The sequence below is a fragment of the Syngnathus floridae genome, chromosome 8, assembly GCF_059516105.1.
Source record: "Syngnathus floridae isolate MCC-2025c chromosome 8, RoL_Sflo_1.0, whole genome shotgun sequence".
In the NCBI taxonomy this organism is placed as follows: Eukaryota; Metazoa; Chordata; class Actinopteri; order Syngnathiformes; family Syngnathidae; genus Syngnathus; species Syngnathus floridae.
The window spans coordinates 15973624-15994946 of record NC_142420.1 but is presented as its reverse complement, the minus strand read 5'-3'; the positions used below and the strand labels follow the sequence as shown (position 1 = coordinate 15994946).

At 43.0% G+C, this 21323-nt stretch overlaps 1 protein-coding gene across 2 annotated transcripts in view; it reads right to left on the bottom strand.

Moving 5' to 3' along the window:
* Nucleotides 1-8498: 8498 nt before the first annotated feature.
* rrp1 (ribosomal RNA processing 1) overlaps nt 8499-21323 on the bottom strand; it is a 65005-nt gene continuing 52180 nt past the window's right edge. For both annotated transcript variants that reach the window (XM_088383298.1, XM_088383299.1), the window contains 4 exons: nt 15441-16336; nt 15185-15259; nt 14925-14991; nt 8499-9220 (listed from right to left, as the gene is read on the bottom strand). In XM_088383298.1, coding sequence (XP_088239424.1) covers nt 9006-9220; nt 14925-14991; nt 15185-15259; nt 15441-16336 — 1253 coding nt within the window. In that variant the 3' untranslated portion in view covers nt 8499-9005. The remainder of the gene's footprint in view (nt 9221-14924; nt 14992-15184; nt 15260-15440; nt 16337-21323) is intronic.

Sequence of the window (21323 nt, the reverse complement as noted above, 5' to 3'; positions counted from 1 at the left end):
GTGTCCATATGTGCACTTGGTACCAGGACACCCTAGGTTGCTGTTGGATGATCGACTTTGTAGTTGTGGCATCTGATTTGCGACAGCATGTATTGGACACTAGGATGGGTAAAGGGGCGGAGCTGTCACGCACACACGCACGCACGCACACAAACTCACGGTGCTGCCACTCAAAGGCGAGTGTACCCTTACATCCCCATAGCTACAAGTCTTCAGTAACAAATACATCATGATATCACTCAGGACAAACCTATCAGAGTACTCACCCTTTTTGGAGTCCTTGGAGGAAGTGCTGGAGAGCGCTCCTTCTGGGGACTCTATCGTTCTGCTGGGTGACTTCAATGCTCATGTGGGCAATGACAGTGATACCTGGAAGGGCATGATTGGGAGGAACGGGGGACATTGAGTCTGTGTGGACCATGTTCCGTGCCTCTTATGTCGAGGCAGCCGACCGGAGCTGTGGCTGTAAGGCTGTTGGTGTCTGTCGTGGCGGCAACCCCTGAACCCGATGGTAGACACCGGTGGTAAGGGATGCCGTCAAGCTGAAGGAGTCCTATTGGGCCGTTTTGGCCTGTGGGACTTCGGAGGCAGCTGACAGGTACCGATGGTCAAGCGGAACGCGGCCTCTGCGGTTGCTGAGGCAAAAACCCGGGCGTGGGAGGAGTTCATGGAGAATGACTTCCGGAAGGCTTCAAGTAAATTCTGGTCCACCATCCGGCATCTCAGGAGAGGGAAGCAGTGTACCGTTAACACTGTTTACAGTGGAGACGGTGTGCTGCTAACCTCAACTTGGGACGTCATGATTTGGTGGGGAGAATACTTCAAAGACTTCCTCAATTCTACCGACACGCCTTCCATTGCGGAAGCAGGGCCTGGAGAATCTGTGGTGGACTCTACAATCTCTGGGGTCGAAGTCGCCGAGGTAGTTAAAAAGCTCCTCGGAGGCAAGGCTCCGGGGGTGGGTGAGATCCGCCTGGAGTTCTTAGAGGCTCTGGATGTTGTGGGGCAGTACTGGCTAACATGCCCCCACAGAATTGCGTGGACATTGGGGACAGTGCCTCTGGATTGGCAGACTGGGGTGGTGGTTCCCCTCTTTAAGAAGGGGGACCGGAGGGTGTGTTCCAACTACAGAGGAATCACAGTCCTCAGCCTCCCTGGTAAGATCTATGCAGGGGTGCTGGAGAGAAGGGTCCGTCGGGAGGCCGAATCTCAGATACAGGAGGAGCAGTGTGGTTTTCATCCTGGCAGTGGATTAGTGGACCAGCTCTATACCCTCTGCAGGATCCTCGAGGGTGCATGGGAGTTCGCTCAACCAGTCCACATGTTTTGTGGACTTGGAGAAGGCATTCGACTGTGCCCCTTGGGGAGTTCTGTGGCGGTTGCTGTGGGGGTACGAGGTGCCGAACCAACTGATGAGGGCGGTTCGGTCCCTGTATCATCGATGCCAGACTTTGGTCCGCATTTCCATCAGTAAGTCGGATTATTTCCCAGTGAGGGTTGGACTACGCCAAGGCTGCTCTTTTCACCAATTCTGTTCATAACTTTTATGGACAGAATTTCTAGGCGCAGCCGAAGCGTTGAAGTTGCCTGGTTTGGGGACCACAGAATTGCATTTCTGCTTTTAGGAGACGACGTGGTGCTTTTGGCTTCTTCAAGCCGGTTCGCAGCCGAGTGTGAATTGATCGGGATGAATGTCAGCACCATCGGCAGGATCCTCGAGGGTGCATGGGAGTTTTCCCAACCAGTCCACATGTGTTTTGTGGACTTGGAGAAGGCATTCGACCTTGTCCCTCGGGAGGTTCTGTGGAGGATGCTTCGGGAGTACGGGGTGCCGAGCCAACTGATAAGGGCGGTTTGGTTCCTGTATCACCGATGCCAGAGTTTGGTCCGCATTTCCAGCAGTAAGTCGGATTCGTTCCCAGTGAGGGTTGGAGGCTGCCCTTCGTCACCGATTCTGTTCATAATTTTTATGGACAGAATTTCTAGGCGCAGCCGAGGCGTTGAGGGAATCCGGTTTGGGGATCTCAGCATCGCGTCTCTTTTTGCAGATGACGTGGTGCCGTTGGCTTCTTCAGGCCGGGATCTCCAGCTCTCACTGGAGCGGTTTGCAGCCGAGTGTGAAGCGGTCGGGATGAGGGCCAGCACCTCCAAATCTGAGACCAAGGTCCTTGGTCGGAAAAGGGTGGAATGCCCTCTCCGGATTGGAGATGAGATCCTGCCCCAAGTGGAGGAGTATCCTGGGGTCACAAGCGACGGCAGGATGAAGCGCGAGATCGACAGGCGGATCGTTACAGCGTCTGCTGTAATGCGGACTCTGTACCGGTCAAAGGTGAAGAGAGAGCTGAGCCAAAAGGCAAAGCTCTCAATTTATGGTTCGATCCTACCCTCCTACCCTCACCCATGGTCATGAGCTATGGGTCGTGAACGAAAGAACAAGATCCCGGATACAAGCGGACAAAATTAGTTTACTCCGCAGGGTGTCCATAGAGATAGGGTGAGAAGCTCGGTCATCTGGGAGGGACTTGGAGTAGAGCCCCTGCTCTTCCACGATGAGAGGAGCCAGATGAGGTGGCATGGGCATCTCATCAGGATGCCTCCCTGGGGAAGTGTTCCGGGCATGCCCATCCGGCAGGACCCCATGGATAACCCAGGACGCGCTGGAGACACTGGACGAAGTGGCTGGGGAGAGTGAAGTCTGGGCATTCCTCCTAAAGCTATATAAATATATATACAGACATATATATACATATACTATATATACTGTCAAACCTCCGTTTTCGACCACAATCCGTTCCAGAAGGCGGTTCGAGAAGCAAATCCTTCGAATTCCGAATCTATTTTTCCCATTACTAATAATGGAAGAAAATTTAATCCGTTCCAAGACAAACAAAACCCGCCTTTTTCAAGCATTTTTTCATTTGCGCATTTTTGTCCGATCGTGCAACTGCAGCGCACCGCCGAACGCACAACCGTAGCGTGCCGCATTATTGTGACGGAGCCGTCGCTAAAATTTAGAAAATCCTGATGTGCTTTCCCAAATTTAAGTGGACCTCAGTGCGCAGGGAGCTTAATTTGGTCCGATCGCGCAACCTCAGCGCGCCGGGCGCTCACTGTTGCATTGCTTTAAAAGCGTCTTTGGGTTTTAGGATGACTTTACTGCTCCCACTTCCTTTCTGTGAAGGCATGATTAGGGGTTAATACAATCCTCAAAGTAACAAAAATACAATGACAACGGAATCAGTTGGCATCCGGGCCGCGCGGTCGGGTTTTCTCGGGCCCTCTCAGCTCATCTCGCGAGGTTCGACCTCCGAAATTTGTTCGACAACCGAAGCAAAAAAATCTCGAATTTTTCGTTCGAATTCCGATTTGTTCGAGAACCGGGACATTCGAAAACCGAGGTTTGCCTTTATATAAGAAAAATATAAATTTTGTTTTGATAAAGGGGTGAGAGCTAAAAATCTATGCTTCTCACGCCTTTCCGTATGTCTTTTTTTTCTTTTTATTCTCTGTGTTTATTTTGCTTCCTCAATTTAATTTGGTTTTATGCAAGGACTTCATCTGATAACAAACAGGACGCTCGGTACTTTTTGTATATTTGAATATTCTGACTAAAATTGTCAATCAATCAAGGTCTAACCCCCATCTCCAAGGTTGCTATTCTTATACTCCTCTTGCCCGCCCTCCTTCAAGGTCTGCCAGGTCGGATCAGCATCTTCGCCCACCATCGAAGCCAACACACCACCAGGTTGTGATCAATTGACAGCTCCGCCCCTTTCTCCATCCTAGTGTCCAATACATACTGTCGCAAATCAGATGTCACAACTAGGGTGTCCTGGTACCAAGTGCACATATGCACACTGCTATGTTTGAATATGGTGTTCATGGACAACAGACAATCCGTGATTAGCACTGAGGTCCAATAACAAAACACTATTTGGTTCAGATGGAGGGCCATTCCTCCCAATCACCCCATTCTAGGTCTCACTGTCATTGTCCATGTGAGCATTAAAGTCCCCTAGCACAATAAAGGAGTCCCCAGTGAGAGCGCTCTCCAGCAAACCCTCCAAGGACTCCAAAAAGAGTGGCTACTCTGAGCTGAGCAACATGTGCCTCTCTTCGTGGGCAGCTCCAGTGTGGAAGAGAGTCCAGCCCAATTTAAGAGGATGAGTACCAGAGCCCAAGCTGTGTATGGAGGCAAGTCCGTCTATGTCTAGGCTGAACTCTTCTGCCTCACACAAGCTCGAACCTCTTCCCTGCCAGAGGTGACATTATACGTATGTCCTTAGCAGTGACGTGCGGTGAGGTTCATGGCTATTTTAATTAAAACCCCATATCAGCAGTCTTCACACATAAAAACACCCAATAAGGCACACTGCTCCAAAGTCCCGTTGTCCGAATCAAACCTTTTAACTCCGGAGATGGTCTACCTTTACTGATGACCTCCTGCTTCGATCGAAAATCCATAGTTGAAAATCGTTTGAATTCGAATATGTAATCCTCCATTGTAAAATGAAATGCAAAAATGAAAGAAAAAAAAAATGTAAACTGAAATAAATGAACGACTGCTCAGTTGTTCACTGTAAATTTGAACTGGAGATCACTTATTCAAGAGGTGGGCGCATGAAGCATCCCGGGATCACTAGCGCTCCCTGCCATAAGGCTGGAGAACTTTCTTTCGTTGCCTCTGTTGGGTCGCTTTTCAAAGCAGTTTTGCTCATCTAAAGAAATACGAAGTTACAGACAGATGACAAAAAACACTAGATGTTATATACATCAGCTTAACTACGGAAATTAGTTTTTAGTGTTTGAACACTTAAACAGCGACAGAGACAGACAGCAGTTCAATCTAACTACATAGCCTGTCAGCATCGGCAGCCATGTGATTCTGCAATCCTCAGAGGAGGCAAGGCAGGAAGTTGCCTCCTCATAGCGACTCGTCTTCGGTTTTAACTATAAAAATTCTGCGATTTTGGTTCAAAATGATACAAAACTACTGAAATTAAAAGGAAAATTATGTTATTTATAACATTTATAATAAAAACAATTTAATGAACATGACAATTGAATTTGTTTTTTCCCCCTTTTTATGATGGCAGGGGAGGCACGTCCCTGGTCCTTCGAGATAACTTCTGTAATTGGCTGCCACCCAGCTCACATAGCACCTGACCTCTTTGCCCCTTCCCACTGGTGGTGAGCCCATGGGAAGGGGAACCCACATTGTCCTCTAAAGTACAGTACAGTACATTACAGAACACTAAAGCAAAAGTAGTTAATCATGGCTGATAATACTATCAACGAGATCATTTTCTTGAAAAGGATTGGAGGTTAGAATTTACATAGAACTAAACAGAATTATGATGTAGGCTATAAAACAAAAAAAGCCAGTGTGAGTGAAGCCACATTTAAATGAGGGGATCCCTCGTTAAACTGGCAATGTGTATTCTCCCAGAAACCTGAACCACAAAAGAAACACATTTACACTTGCTCACTCAAGAGGCTGTAATATTATATTATTATACTATATACATTATTATTAGTGTACTAGTGAAGGTGAAACATCATAATGCACATTTTGATTCAATTAACTGCTTCCGTAATTGGCTGGTGGCAGCCACATTGATGGCAGCTGCTGATATGCTTGCAGCTTGGAGTAATTGTTTTAAAGCACAATTCACAAAAACTGCAGTCATTATAATGGTGGAAATGGTGTGATAGATTATGAAACGTTTGGTTTTATTTGACAAATGCGGGTCGTGAAATCTTTAGAAATGCTGCGCTCATGTGGGGTGGGATGTGTTGCTATTGGCAACCCTTAAACAACAGCTTATTGTGTTTTTCAACCAATGGAACTGCTCCATATCTACACTCAGTCATGAGCACTGTCCTCTGATTAAGTTTATTTTATTCCCTAAATACAGAATGCAAATACATATGTTCTTCACAGTAGCCTGTGAGGTGTTGAAGGAATGGGGTCAAAATACAAAAAGTCGTGCCTAGCTACAAAAACAGATATGCTCAAACCTCATTGAATAAAGTACATAAGCAGAAAAGTATATTCACATATTAAATCAATAAAAGAAACACTTTAAACTTATAATTATACCTACACACCAAATCAATAAAGACATAACTAGACATTTTTGATAGGTGGTAATGACAAAGGTTTTTATAACTTTATGATCTGATATGTATTTCTGAGCACTTTGAAATAACAAATGTCTTTTGATATATTGCCTAAATAGCTTAATGACCCTTAAGGAACTGTGTAATGCATGCCTGATGTTTTTCTCTAAATCATGGACACGGCCAGAGTCGTCTTGACCGTTCAGTACTTGATTATATCTTGTGTTTTGACTAAACGTCATATGTCGCCTAATGCGAGACGCCAGCTTTTCGATTACTACTGAACGCTCTGCACAGAGGGAAATATTTTGCCTAACAAAGAAAAGATACGGTTGGAAGCATGATTAAACTGAGAATATAATGACGTAAGCAAAGACATGGAGTATCAAAAGAACAGTAATAGATTAACGATGTCACAGCCAAAAACTCACACAGTTTCGTACAAAATGACAAAATTGAAAGAATGAGGTGCGACAGTGTATGTCAGGGGTGTCCAAGTCCAGTCCTCGAGGGCCGCATTCCTACATGTTTTCCAAGTTTCCCTCGTTAAACACACCTGTGCAGGAGCCTGATCATTGAATCAGGTGTGTTTAACGAGGGAAACTTGGAAAACATGGAGGAATGCGGCCCTCGAGGACTGGACTTGGACACCCCTGGTGGATGTGCAAGAATGGAGGAGAATGTTCACAGGAAGGTCACGTGGAGATAAAAACCAGCAGGTGCAAGAGGGAGCCAGCCAAGGACTCAGCCAAAGATGATCGCCAAGGCCGAAAGACGGGATGGAAGACAACAGCCCCCACACACACTGAATCGCCCATAACCAGCACCACTCCCATGGAATCAGAATCTCCTGCGAACTTGCCACACCCCCTGACTCATCACCCATCAAACTCGGCCCACACTAGCATGTGCAAATGAATATAAGCTGACCAAAGAACCTTGAACGTTGCCTTTTCTGAATGGAGACTTTCTGCTCTTGAAAGGCCCAGCGCTGTATTGTACTTTCCTGAAAACAGAGCTTTCTGAACAAGAATTGTGATTGAACTCAACCAACCTGTGTTAAGTCTAATTTCTGCTTCAGTGTCTTAGCATTTTCCTAAATCTGAAGAAATAAAACGAGCACGCAGTGAGTAAATTGGATAACAAGTGATTGGCAATGGCTTTTGCCGTGAGGCGCAGATAGCGCGCTCCCTAAATTGTGGATAAAATCTAACAGTGTCCTTCCATGCACATCACGAGGGGGAGAACCAGTATACAACTTTTGAGTCCATACACAAATCAATTCCACAATTAAAGTGTATAATACATTCAACATGGATCTCTTTCCACAGGAAAACTCCACAATACGGGTCCAGGTATCCTCAAACTTCAATGGGTCACACCTGCGTGCGTTTTCACCGGTTGCACAGGCAAGTGTGTCAGAAGCCAAGACGGATTCATCCATGCTTCTTGAAATGTACAGTTAGACGCAAAGCTACACGAGCAAGTAAGGTTGCATGGAAAACATGGAAATATCAGTAATGAAGACATTTGACTAGAAAGGACTGGAAGTGGATAATGAACCACGATGAGTTGTCTCTCTCCCAGACAGTACACCCCAAAAACTGCTGGGATTAAAATTGGACCCTGGAAGGTGGGTCAATTTGGGTTTTATATTATAATAATGAATGATTTATCCAGAATTATTGGTCTCAATAAAAATAACCCTTAATACTTACTTCATATTGTGCCTAATCATATTGCAGCCAGCCTCCAGTAACTCTCCTCAATCAGCCGACAATTTCATGCATTTTTTTTACTCAGAAGATTCAGCTAATTAGGGATGAGATTATGGACACCGCTCCTAAAACCCAGTCAAAACCTGTGATTAGGCCTACTGAATTTCATATTAAGGCTGACAATCATCTGACAAACTTGACCCATTTTAAAAAGTGGCCCTTGAAAGCCTTACACAACTGGTTAGTGTGGCAAAGCACACAACTTACAACCCGCTTCCTGGCAAACTTGTTAAAACTATTCCAGATTTTAGGACCTTTCCTCTTAAATACCATTTGTCACCCATGTCAGGCACTATGCCAACAGCCTTTAAGACCACTACTATTCGACCAATACTGGAGCGACCAAACCTCGACCTGGAGTGTCTCAGTAGTAATTATAGGCCTGCTTCAAAGCCCCCGTTCATTGCAAAAATCCATTTATAATCGTAAAAAGTTAATATTTGGTCTCCAATGAATACTCATTATTTTTCATGTACTATTAACACATTTAAAACCATTTTACCACTTGCTGTCTACTGGAAATCATATCACATGCGCTCAGATAACATCACATAGTTCTGGGAACAATGATTCAGACTTAAGTAATGTGAACCAGTACAAACTTATTCAGAAAAATTTATTTGTCAGAATTCTGAATGTGCTATACAAACATTAGTTCAAATTAAACACTTCTGGAGCTCTAAGACTTGATATTGTGCTTAGCTTAAAATTTGCTATTCTTTCAGCTTCGCAATTGATTTTGACAATTGTAAATACAACCATAATGCCAATGACTACTGTGAACCGCAAAACAGGACGCGGCAAATAAATGCAGATGAATAAAATGTTTTAAAGTACAAAGTAAAAAAAATACATCAACTTACGACTGAACTAATTTAATACTAACAGAGTCATGGTCAAATGTACATGGTCTGTTTGAGGTCACCCGGTTTCCATTCAATTTTCTTTGACGTCGCAGTAGCACACAACATGATCGCACCATAAATATAGAGCATGGGGAATTGGCCTGTTTGATTTGCACATTCACGTGAAAAGACTGCTGTTACAATTTGAGGTTGAAGAAACAAAAAAAGTTTGTATCAACAGTATTTCAAGGTTAGGATTTCAAAAAAAATCTGATGCAGTAGGCCGTCTTCTTGGCGTACTTTTTGGAGTACTCAAAACCCTCTTCTTGTTGGCCTTTGGAGTCTTCTTGATGTTGTAAAGTGGCATGGGAGTAGATTTTAAAACCCCGAATTTGGGTTTTTGTTTTGGGTCAAAGGGGACTTTGGATAACCCCTCTGGGCTTAATAACAGGCTGCGATCATTCTTCCTGAACTCTGCAACATGACAATAAGCAACAATGAAGCAGACTATCCACTGACAAACAAACTTGGCTTCCACTGACAAACAAACTTGGCTTGTTAGGTAAAAATTATTAGCCAGAACAGCGGCCGCTATGAGGTCCCTACTGGTTTTGCAGAGATTATTATTAGGGGCAGAGAAGTTTTGGCTGCAAGGTCCCTTTTGTTTCTGTTGAAATAATTATTATTAGAGCCCGAAAGGCCATCTCTGTAAAGTCCCGATCGTTTGTGTAGAAAATAAAATTAAGGCCTGAAAAGCGATCGCTGTGAGGTCTTTGTTGTCTTTGTAGACATTGTTACAAAGTTCGTGAGTTTTTGCAAAGCGCTGTTGCCGTGGCTGATTTGATTTTTTGTGATGTAGACATGAGAAAAAAAAAATCTGGAAATCCTTACTATTTGTTGTGTTTGTATTATTTCTTTATTCATTTTCTCTATTCATTTCTATAGTTAATTGTTTGTGTGGATCCCACCGTAGGTTTAAGTTTGTTGACTGACTGTTTTTAATGTGAAAAACCCTGTAGTAGTTGTTTCACAAGGTACTATACAAATAAAGGTATTCATATAGATTTTCTGTTGCTGTTGGATCTGGAAAGAACAAAACGGGCTTAAAAGACTAATTTTTCATTAAGAACTTTAAGATGGAAGATTTGTGCATTTTTTTTTTTTTTGTTGAAAATCTATTAGTTATTAGTGGAGTATAGGCATATTCAAAGAAAGCACCCTCCATTATTTTTGTCAGGTAATTTTTTTTTAGTTTTGAAGATTTGTTAATTTCGTTTTTTTTAATTGTGATAAACTACTGTTATTGAAAGTGGATAATTAATAGTTGGTATAGTGTTGAGGCCTAAAAATATATACTTTAGGGCTGTCACTAATGTGTTATTTAAATTAATCATGCTGCAAATAAAACCGCTATCAAAATTAACGCAGTTTATCCTGAGTGTCAAGTCAATGTGCAATCCTGCAGTGCCTCGTCACTTGTTGCGCTGCAATAGCCTCCCCGAGTTTGTACCACTCACCTAAAGTAAGTACTCTCTGCATGTCAGTCTATACCAGGGGTGGGCAAACTTTTTGACTGGCGGGCCAAATTTGGTTCTAAATTTTGATCGGGGGCCGAACCAGGAGCAGATGGATGTAGTGTTTGTGTGACGTAATAGAAATGACATGTAAAGGTCATTGCATAAAAGGTTTGTGCTTTTAGTAGGTAGTAAAGCATGGATATTCAAAAAAGCTTTTTGAGAACAAATACATTTATTAACAGCATTAAAAATATATTTCACCAAAAAACTACTATCAGTGATTCTCATTAAATACGACACTGTTATTATGAATAATAGTTTCCATCACTTCAGCGCCTGCAGGTCAGATTTATGAAACATGTTTATCTAATGAGGCGAAATCACATCAAACGGCAAACATTCTGACCAAATACATCATCTTGAAGAATCAGTGAAAAAATACTTCTAAATAAAGTAATAAAGAAATCAATAGTATTGTTGTCTCCCTTTTTTGCTCGTGCATCACGGTCTGGAGTAAAATTTGTTGTGGTAATTCTTAGGATAGAGCCGAGGTGTCGGTCCGTTAACCTAGAGCTGTGACGGGCTTTGTTGACGTTCATGTGGCGGAACGTCTGCTCACACGCGTAGGTCGAGTCAAATTGTCCTCTCTTTTTTTTTTTTTTTTTTTTTTAAACACTCGGCACTCAGTGTCCACCTTTCTTTTCCTCGGGCCACTCGTTTTAGTGGAAGGATTCCAGGGGAAGGTTTGTGGGTGGCATTATGGTAAAACTGTATCTGAAAGCTCAGCACACGGATTACGAGAATGCTGACGTCACAGCCCACACTCGGAATTCGGCACTGATGGAAATAGAGCGTGGAGTGTGCCGGGTCCGTACTACTTAGTACGGACACGCACTTGTCAGTGTGCACCGAGCTTTCTGACACAGCTTCCGGGAGTAAATGCGCGGGCGGGCGCTTCCCCATCTATTGGGGAAACATACTAATTGCAGGGAAAATGACCCAAAAAAAAGTTCAATAATACAATTTATTCAGGTTTAGTGGGCCGGATTAAACGGCCCCGTGGGCTGGATGTGGCCCGCGGGCCGTAGTTTGCCCATGCTGGTCTATACTCTGAGGAAATGCCTGGCCACCAATAGGTAGGTAACTAATAAAACCTCATGTTTCGCTTCATGGCAGAAGGAGGTTGGCATCACACACTAAAATGTAGTTCGAAGCCAACATGTGCCAACAACTCATCAATCAACACACCTATTTCAGTTGTGGTGCAAGTTTTACCAAGCGATTTGTTTCTAACAAACAAAATAAGATTTAAAAATAAGGTAAAACACACCAACATGCACACAACCACTTTTCATTTTGGAATATGAAATACCGTATTTTCCTGACTATAGGTGGTAGCTTTTTTCATAGTTTGGCTGTGAGTGCGATTTACAATCAGGAGAGACTTACCGTAATTTCCGGACTATAAGTCGCGTTTTTTTTTTTATAGTTTGGGTGGGCGGGCGACTTATACTCAGGAGCGACTTATATGTTTTTTTCACAAATTTTTACTTGATCATTAAGACATCACTTACTTACAAGTATAGTTGACCACTTCCCATGTTATTTTTAGTATAGTTGATTACTTCACATGCTTTTATATCTTTATATTGAACAAATTCAAAACATAAAAACATCAAATAAAGCAATTAACACTTTAAAGCACCATATCCAAGTCCACTGTCTGCTGTATGTACACTTGCTCCATTTTTGCTCCTCTTGTATTTATTATTATTATTTATTATTATTTGTTTATTTATTATTTATTCAACACTCTTACATATTCATTGTTTGTGCCTTCTTGGTTTTTTTTGTGTTGCTTGTATGCATTTGTGTACTATCTCACCGAGGGATAGTGGGAACGTAATTTCAATCTCTTTGTGTGTCTTGGTATATGAAAAAAAAAATTGACAATAAAGCATACTTTGACTTTGATAAAACAACCAAATAAACAAAACAAAAAACTACATCTGAAACAATTATATTTTCAGACGAAACTGGATGAGGGTGCTCTAAATTTCACTGTTGACCGTGACTCATCAACTGGGTGGGCTTAAGAAAAATGGCAAAAAAGGTATTACTATTTCAAGCGACGTCAGTGGCGCGGCACGGCAGTTGTTTACATAAAGGACAAACGTACCCACGTAAGGAGCGGTGATCATTTCTAAGTGACACGGAGGACAAAGAGTTTGAAGGAATTAAGGATTTGGAGCGACATAGAAGGTTTGAAAAACTACTATGGCTTTTACGCACGCCCGGTCCTACTCTACTGAGTCGCGGGCTGGCGCTCGACCGAGTGGCTGTCCGCGAACGGTGCATGGGGCTCGGACATGGCCATTACGCACGCCCGGTCCTATGCCATGGAGCTCTCGTGTCTGGAAGTCCACGCCGCCACACGCTTGGAAGTTTGTTTTGTTTAATAAAGAGCCATTTACCAAACCCACGTCGATCCAATATAGTTATATACTAGATCTGTGGAATAAAGACGAGGCTGATGTCAGGGCGCACCCGCGGCGATGTTGACAAAGGACGAGGGATTTGATCGATAGATTTAATGGATTTAAAGTGCACGGATGTTTGATATTATTGCTTATATTATAGTTATTTGAAATATAGTTTATCTATCATTATACATGAGCCTGTGGAATATTTTGAACTGCAAGCGCCCTCAGCCGCGCGCACCCATTGTTGACAAAGAACGATCGATGGATTTAATGAATTGGAGTGACACCGATGATTTTATAAACGTGTTATTCATGTAATCGTTTTCTTTAATAACTCTTTGTTTCGTCAGGCCCGTTCTCAGCTCCTCGTTTGTGTTTGTCACGTTAGCATACCTATCGTTTAGCCTGTTGCTATCGTATCGAACGATCGATGGATTTAATGAATTGGAGTGACACCGATGGTTTTATAAACATGTTATTCATGTAATACTTGTCCTTAATCACTCTATGTTACGTCAGGCCCGTTCTCTGCTCTTTGTTTGTCACGCTAGCATACCTATCGTTTAGCCTGTTGTTGCTATCGTTTAGCCTGTTGTTGCTCGTTCATGACTATTTTTGGTATGGGATTTTGTCGAATAAATTGCCCCCAAAATGCGACTTATACTCCGGAGCGACTTATATATGTTTTTTTTTTTCACTTTTTGGGGCATTTTATGGCTGGTGCGACTTATACTCCGGAGCGACTTATAGTCCGGAAAATACGGTATATGTGAAATTTTTAACACATTATGACTTGATCATTAACAAATTACTTACTAGTATAGTTGATCACGTCTTATGTTATTTTCACTTTAAACCGCATGAGGGCGCACTTGGCCTGTGGAATAATTGGAATTGCAACTGACAATGAGTCCGACCTCAGTGCCGCATGTACTTCCGGAGTCAGCAACGGTGTTGTTTATAAGTGACACGGAGGATGAAGATTTTGATGGATTTAATGATTTGGAGTGACACGGATTCTTCGATAAAATTGTTATTTATGTTATAGTCATTTGATATATAGTTTATATATAGTTATATAGGTCTGTGGAATAATTGGAGCCGCAACTCAGGATGAGTCCGACGTCAGCGCTGCATGTACTTCCAGAGTCAGCAGCGGCGTTTATTTTAAGTGACGCAGAGGACAAAGATTTCGATGGATTCAATGATTTGGACTGACACGGATGGTTTGATAAACATGTTATTCATGTTGTAGTTATTTGAATAATTGTTAATATGTTACATCAGGCACATTCTCAGTTTCTTGTTTGTGTTTATGTAAAGTTACCATACCGTATCGTTTAGCCTGTTGTTGCCTATTCATGTCTGTTCTTGGTGATGGATTTTGTCAAATAAAGTTGCCCCCAAAATGCGACTTGTACTCCGGTGCGACTTATAGTATGTTTTTTCGTCTTCATTATTCATTTTATGGCTGGTGCGACTTGTACTCCAGAGCGACTTGTAGTCCGGATAATACGGTAGTTATGTACATTATGGGAGAAATCATTTCCCCTCAGTCATCTGGGGGAGTCACTCATGTGCGTTATGTTTTTTGGGTCATGTTTTCAATATTGACGTCGAAAGAGACGTTCGTATTTTCAAGCTGGTAGTACAGTATAATAGTATTAAGGTTTGTTGTACAGTACATAGTAAACGAAGTGTTTTATACTGGAAAAAGAATTTAAAAAAAGATCAAAATCAAAGAAACATTTGGAGTGGCATCAGGCTGTGTGAGGCAGAAGTGCAACTAATGGAGAGGATTTTGAATTGCTGTATACAGCTTTATATTTTATTTGAGTGTTTTTGTACTGCATTTTTGAATAACGCACCTGGCCAAAGTTTGCTAATATGCTTGACCATTTTTCTTTTGGATTTCATTTATCAAGCACAGTTCACCAATAAAAAATGTGGATTTCGAATTCCTCCCTTCTTGGTCTATTCATCTGATTAGTCATGCACTACAATCTCCTTAATTACAAATTCTGTAATTGGGGACATGTATCACATATGAGATTAAAATTAATTATTAAATTAAGATGAATTAGATTAATTACATATTCTGTGATTAATAAGATTAGTTGAGTCACTTGAGCACACTAATATGCGTACACGTGCCCACACACTTTCACATTTTCTTACCAGCAGTTTTATTATTCTTGAGATGGAAGGTCACCTTTTTGCTGTCTGATGTGGGAGTATGACCTATCTGTGGACCAAAAAAAATAAAAAGAATGCACAATAAATGTATGTTTCTTTGCTTTTTATACATACATGTAGGATGCATATACATACACTCACGCACACACACAGTGTATGGCTATTTATACAGTAGATTTCTAAAATCGTAATCTTGACTAATTATTACAATCTTTCCTATTGTGACGGAAGACCAACATTACCTCATTGCCAAAGACCGGGTTTTTGCAATTTGCTTCAGTGCTGAAGATGAGTGGTGTTGGAACTTTGCCGCTTTTCTGAAATGAGTCCAAATTACACGACGTCTTTATCAATTTGGCTTGGCTTGTCGTAGATGTACATAGATGAACCATGACTTTTATTTATTGAAGCATTTCATATATGCATGGGAAGAATGTGATCTAGGCTCACAGATGAATATCATGTCAATGTTAAAAACATGCCCTTTTTAATACTCACTTTTATCTTCTTGACACCCAGTGCTCTGTCTACAATGGTTGGTGTAGCAAACTCAAGCTCAGCAGCCTCAAACTCAAGCACCACAGGTATCTTTCTTTTCTTATTTAGTTTCTTTGGGGAATAGTATGCCTGTTTGGTGTTCTTTTCCGTGCTGCTAACGTCTTTCGCCTGTGCAGAGCTTCGTTTATTTTTCTTCAGTGGAGTTCCCATTTGACGGTTCGATGCACATTCATTTTCATTGGTATTACTTTTACTTGCAATCATTACTTTCTCTGCTTCATTATTTCCCCTTTTGCACTCAGGCAAGGCAGTGAGTTCAGCTAAATCTTCAAGTTTGAGTGCTGTGTCAACATCAGCAGAATCATCACAAGGTAGTGAGAGAGAATCAAACGGAATTTGCTGTGAACAAGCTGCAAATGAATTGACTTTCGGACCCTTCAGACCTCTCTCTTTTGTCTTGGCAGTGTTTAAGACCTGGAGCTCACTCAATGTGATCTCATAGGAAACAGGATCCACCATCCACCTAACTTGTGATGCAAACCTTTGCGGGGGAGTATGTGTCTCATTTTCTGACTCTTCTTTACCCCCTGATGTTCTCTTTTTTTTCTTTTTTGATTTGTTTTTGTTGGTAATGCCAGAATTGAGTTTGCTGGCTTTATCTGAGGCAGAAACAGATGACTGTTTTGCTGCCTTATCATCTTCAGACTCATTGAGCAGACTCTTGCTTTGATTTGGAACGTTGGTGCCCTCCATAGTCGACACTCCGGCATTTAAATCATCCCCATGACATGCCCTCCTTGTTTTTATTCTTGGCTTTGTGGTGTCTTTCTGAAAAATATCTGTGGTCTTCACATCTTTACCAGAGTCATCATTTTGCTTGAGTTTGTTTTTTTTCCCTAAAAAAGAAAAAAACAGTTATTTTTCGTAAGTTAGGAGAAATATAATGTAATAACGACTGTACACTTTGCAGTTTGGTATTTGCAAATTCCCTTAATCACAGATTTTCTTTTTTGATGGCAGCTATCTCGTTATTTAATAACGCCTTTAAGTATTTTTTCATTTGCGCATTTTTGTGCGATCGTGCAATTGCAGCGCACCGCAGAACGCGCAACCGTAGTGCGCCGCCGAACGCGCAACTGCACCGTGCTGGTCGCATTATTGTGACAGAGCCGTCGCTGAAATTTAGAAAATATTTATATATATAAGTCCTGATGTACTTTCCAAAATTTTAGTGGACCTCAGTGTGCAGGGAGCTTAATTTGGTCCTATCGCGCAACCGCAGCGCGCTCACTGTCGCATTGCTTTAAGAGCGTCTTTGTGCTTTACTGCTCCCCCTTCCTTTCTTTGGAGGCATGATTAGGGGTTAATACAATCCTCAAAGTAACGAAAATACAATAACAACGAACGGAGTTAGTCGGCATCCAGGCCGTGCGGTCGGGTTTTCTCGGGTCCTCCCGGCTCATCTCGCGAGGTTCGACCCCCGAATTTTGTTCGACAACCGAAGCAAAAAAAATCTAAAATCTTTTGTTCGAATTCCGATTTGTTCAAGAACCGGGACGTTCGAAAATCGAGGTTTGACTGTAATTTGCTTTTGAAGGCAGAAAAAAACTTATGTGGCAAATCTGGCCTCAGGCCCTTGAGTTTGACACCTGTGTTAACATATTTAGTGATTACGTTTGAGCTCCCGTAATTTCCTGACTATAAGCCACACCTGGATTTAAAACAGACCAACTAAAATTAGGGGAAAATCCTGTTTTATTTATATACTATAAACCGCACCGGACTATGAGCCACACCGACTATAAGTCGCAGATGTTTTAAATGAAATGTCCTCATTTCTATTACCTGTAGTACTAAAACTAAAGCATCTTACAATATCATAAAAGACAACCGAAGCAAAAATATCTCGAATTTTTCGTTCATATTCCGATTTGTTCGAGAACCGGGACGTTTGAAAACCAAGGTTTGACTGTATTTTCAGTATATTTGAAAGCATTTGCAATAGTCTAAGTATCTTAAGTGCTTTGGGGATCATAGCTTGCTCTTTAATGGTTTAAACCAGTAACTACCAGTGGTGCAGGTACCACAAATTCATCCATCCATTTTCTGAACCGCCTCAGAAGATGGCACCGAGGATGGCCGCCTCGGTGACTCAAAGTCAAAGTCTGCTTTATTGTTAATTTCTTCACATGCCAAGACACACAAAGAGATCGAAATTACGTTGCCACTATCCCACGGTGACAAGACATAGTTCACAATGTACATACAAGTAAACAACACAAGAAAATAAAATCGCTCTCTGCTTTGTGTTATTTTGGGTGTTTTTTGCGTTCTGCTGCCCACCCCGGATCACTTTTACCAGAGAGGAACTGTTAAAACATTGGACAGTCTTCTCCTGATACTTTCTCTCCGGTTTTCACTGACTCAGACTGTTTGACGGAGATTTTAGCCGGAGCGGCGGCACTCTACAAGCTAGCATGCCGAAGACGGCAGCATGGCAAGCGCGCTGGAGCCCTTGTGAAGTTAAGGCAGAGAGGGTTCCGTGCTGCCCTACCATCAATTCATCTGGCAAATGTCTGCTCTCTGGCTAACAAGATAGACGAACTGCTGCTTCTCATTTCAAGGAACACGGACGTTAGCAGACCCGCCACCCTGTGCTTCATTGAAACGTGGCTTGACGGACGCACCCCCCATCACGCCGTAGAGCTAACTGGGTTTCAGCTACTACGCACAGATCGCAGCGCGGAGCTCACAGGAAAATCAAAGGGAGGTGGTCTACGTTTCCATATTAATGAAGGTTGGTGTACTGATGTCACAGTGTTGAAAGAGTCTTGCCGGCCATTTTATTCACCACGTGAGTTCTCCTCGATCTTTATGGCGGCTGTTTACATTCCACCACACGCATGTGCGATCGAAGCCACGCAGCTGCTGGCTGACCAGGTAACAGACATGGAGAAAAAATTACCAAACTCACTGATCATTGTTCTGGGTGATTTTAACAGAGCGAACCTCGCACACGAACTCCCCAAATACAGACAGCATATAATGTGTCCCACCAGAGGGACACAGACATTAGACTACTGCTACACCGTAATAAAGGACGCATACAGCTCTGTGCGTGTGTAGCTTTAGGACTCTCGGACCACTGTCTAGTTCAGAGGTGGGCAAACTTTTTGACTTGCAGACCGAATTGGGTTCTAAATTTTGACTGGGGGGCCGAACCAGGAACAGATGGATGTAGTGTTTGTGTGAAGTAATATAAATGACATGTAAAGGTCATTGCATAAAAGGTTTTGGGCTTTAGTAGGCAGTAAAGCATGGATATTCAAAAAAAATATTTTTGAAAACAAATGCATTTATTAACAGCATTAAAAAATACATTTCACCCAAAAACTATTAGCGATTCTCATGAAATTATAATAACAGTATCATCACTTCAGCGGCTACAGGTCAGATTTATGAAAGATGTTTATAATTATGAGGCGAAATCACATAAAACGGCAAATATTCTGACCAAATAAATCATCTTGAAGAATGAGTTAAAGAATGCATCTAAATAAAGTAATAAAGAAATCAAAACAGCAACACGGTAACAGATATCTGAAAATCAGAGCAGAGCTTTAACTCACAAAACTGGTGACAGAGGTGAGCAAACGGGAAGCACTTCCTTAAAGTCGGCCTAAAACCTTTAAGAGTTAACATTAGTCAAAAACAGGTGGTGCATCAATGTCCTTGAGCATCCTGCATTGTTTGAAAATGAGACTGGTCGGTAGTTTCAATCCCTGCTATTTGTACAAATTATTTTCAAAATGCATTTTTTTTTTTTTTTTTTTTTTTTTTACAACAAACGCCCCTTCATTTTCAGTGGGAACAGTGTTATTGGTCTCCCTTTTTTTGGTAGTGCATCATACTCTGGAGTAAAATTTGTTGTGGCAATTCTTAGGATAGAGCCGAGGTGTCCGTTAACCAAGATTGTGACGGGGCTTCGTTGATGTTCACGTGGCTGAATGTCTGCTCATACACGTCGGTCGAGCCAAATTGTCCAACACTCGGCACTCAGTGTCCCCTTTCTTTTCCTTGAGCCACTCATTTTAATGGAAGGATTCCAGGGGAAGGTTTGTGGGTGGGTTTAGCATAACTGTATCTGAAAGCTCAGGGCACGAATTACGAGAATGCGGACGTCACAGCCCACACTAGAAATTCGGCACTGATAGAACTAGAGCGCGGAGTGCACAGGGTACGTACTACTGAGTACGTACATGCACTTGTGAGTGTGCACCAAGCTTTCTGACATTGCTTCCGGGAGTAAATGCGCGGGCGGAAGTTTCCCCATCTATTGGAGAAACGCAGTCATTGCAGGGAAAATGACAAAAAAATGTTTAATACAATTTATTCAGGTTTGGCGGGCCGGATTGAACGGCCCCGTGGGCCGTAGTTTTCCCATATCTGGTCAAGTTCATCTGATTCCAACCTACAGGCAGAAAAAACTTCTAAGCCTGTGGTGAGGACTGTGAGGAAATGGACAGTGGAGTCAAATCAGGGCCTCCAGGCAGATTGTTTATTTTTTTGAAGCTGCAGATTCAGACCTGCGTGAACTCACTCGCTTTTGTGAGGACTTGTGTGTGCAGACAAAGACCTTTTGCGCATACAACAACAACAAACCTTGGTTAACGCCAACTCAGGATGCTGCGCAAAGCCAAGGAGGAGGCCTACAGGAGTGGGGACCGGGACCTGTTCAGGCAGACCAGGAACACACTGAACCGAGAGATGAGGAAAGCCAAGAGGTGTTATGGGGAGAGCCTGGGGAGACACCTCGCTGCCAATCCTGATCCCTCAAGCTGCACATTCAGACTTGCATGAACTCACTGACACTGTCACATCATACATCGGTTTTTGTGAGGATCTGTGTGTGCAGACTAAGACCTTCTGCACGTACAACAACGACAAACCTTGGTTTACACCGAACCTTAGGAGGCTGCGCAAAGTCAAGGAGGAGGCCTACAGGAGCGGCGACCGGGACCTGTTCAAGCAGACCAGAAACACACTGAACCGAGAGGTCAGGAAAGCCAGGAGGTGTTACGGGGAGAGCCTGGAGAGACACCTCTCTGCCAATCCTGATCCCTCAACAGTGTGGAAAGGCCTGCAGAGCATCACGGGCTTCAAGAAACGAACCCCCCGTACTGTGGAGAGCCCAAGGCTCGCTAACCAGCTAAACAGGTTCTACTGCAAGTTTGATCGGTCCTCCCACACAACGGGACTTCCTGCAGCACAATCCACATACTCACCTCCCCCCACAACTGCTCTGTCCACACCTCCATCACCGTGGTCACCAACTCTCTCTCTTGCAGAGGCCGCGCCCGCACTCCAGATTCGCGAGGAGGAAGTGCGCCAGATGTTCCGGAGACAAAAGATCAGGAAGGCACCGGGCCCAGACGGCGTGTCACCTTCCTGCTTGAAAGTCTGCGCTGAGCAGCTGGCGCCCACCTTTGCACGGATCTTCAATCGTTCCCTGGAGCTGTGCGAGGTGCCCGCGTGCTTCAAGAGCTCCACCATCGTTCCAGTGGCCAAGAAGCCCGCCATCACGGGTCTGAATGACTATAGACCTGTTGCACTGACATCTGTGGTCATGAAATCTTTCGAGAGGTTAGTGCTGAAAAACCTGAAGGATGTCACGGGCCCCCTGCTGGACCCCCTCCAGTTTGCCTACCGGGCAAACAGGATGATGCGGTCAACATGGGACTGCACTACATCCTGCAACACCTGGACACCCCAGGAAAGTACGCCAGGATCCTGTTTGTGGACTTCAGCTCGGCGTTCAACACCATCGCTCCTGACATCCTCCAACAGAAGCTCATCCAGCTCGCGGTGCCTGCCTCCACCTGT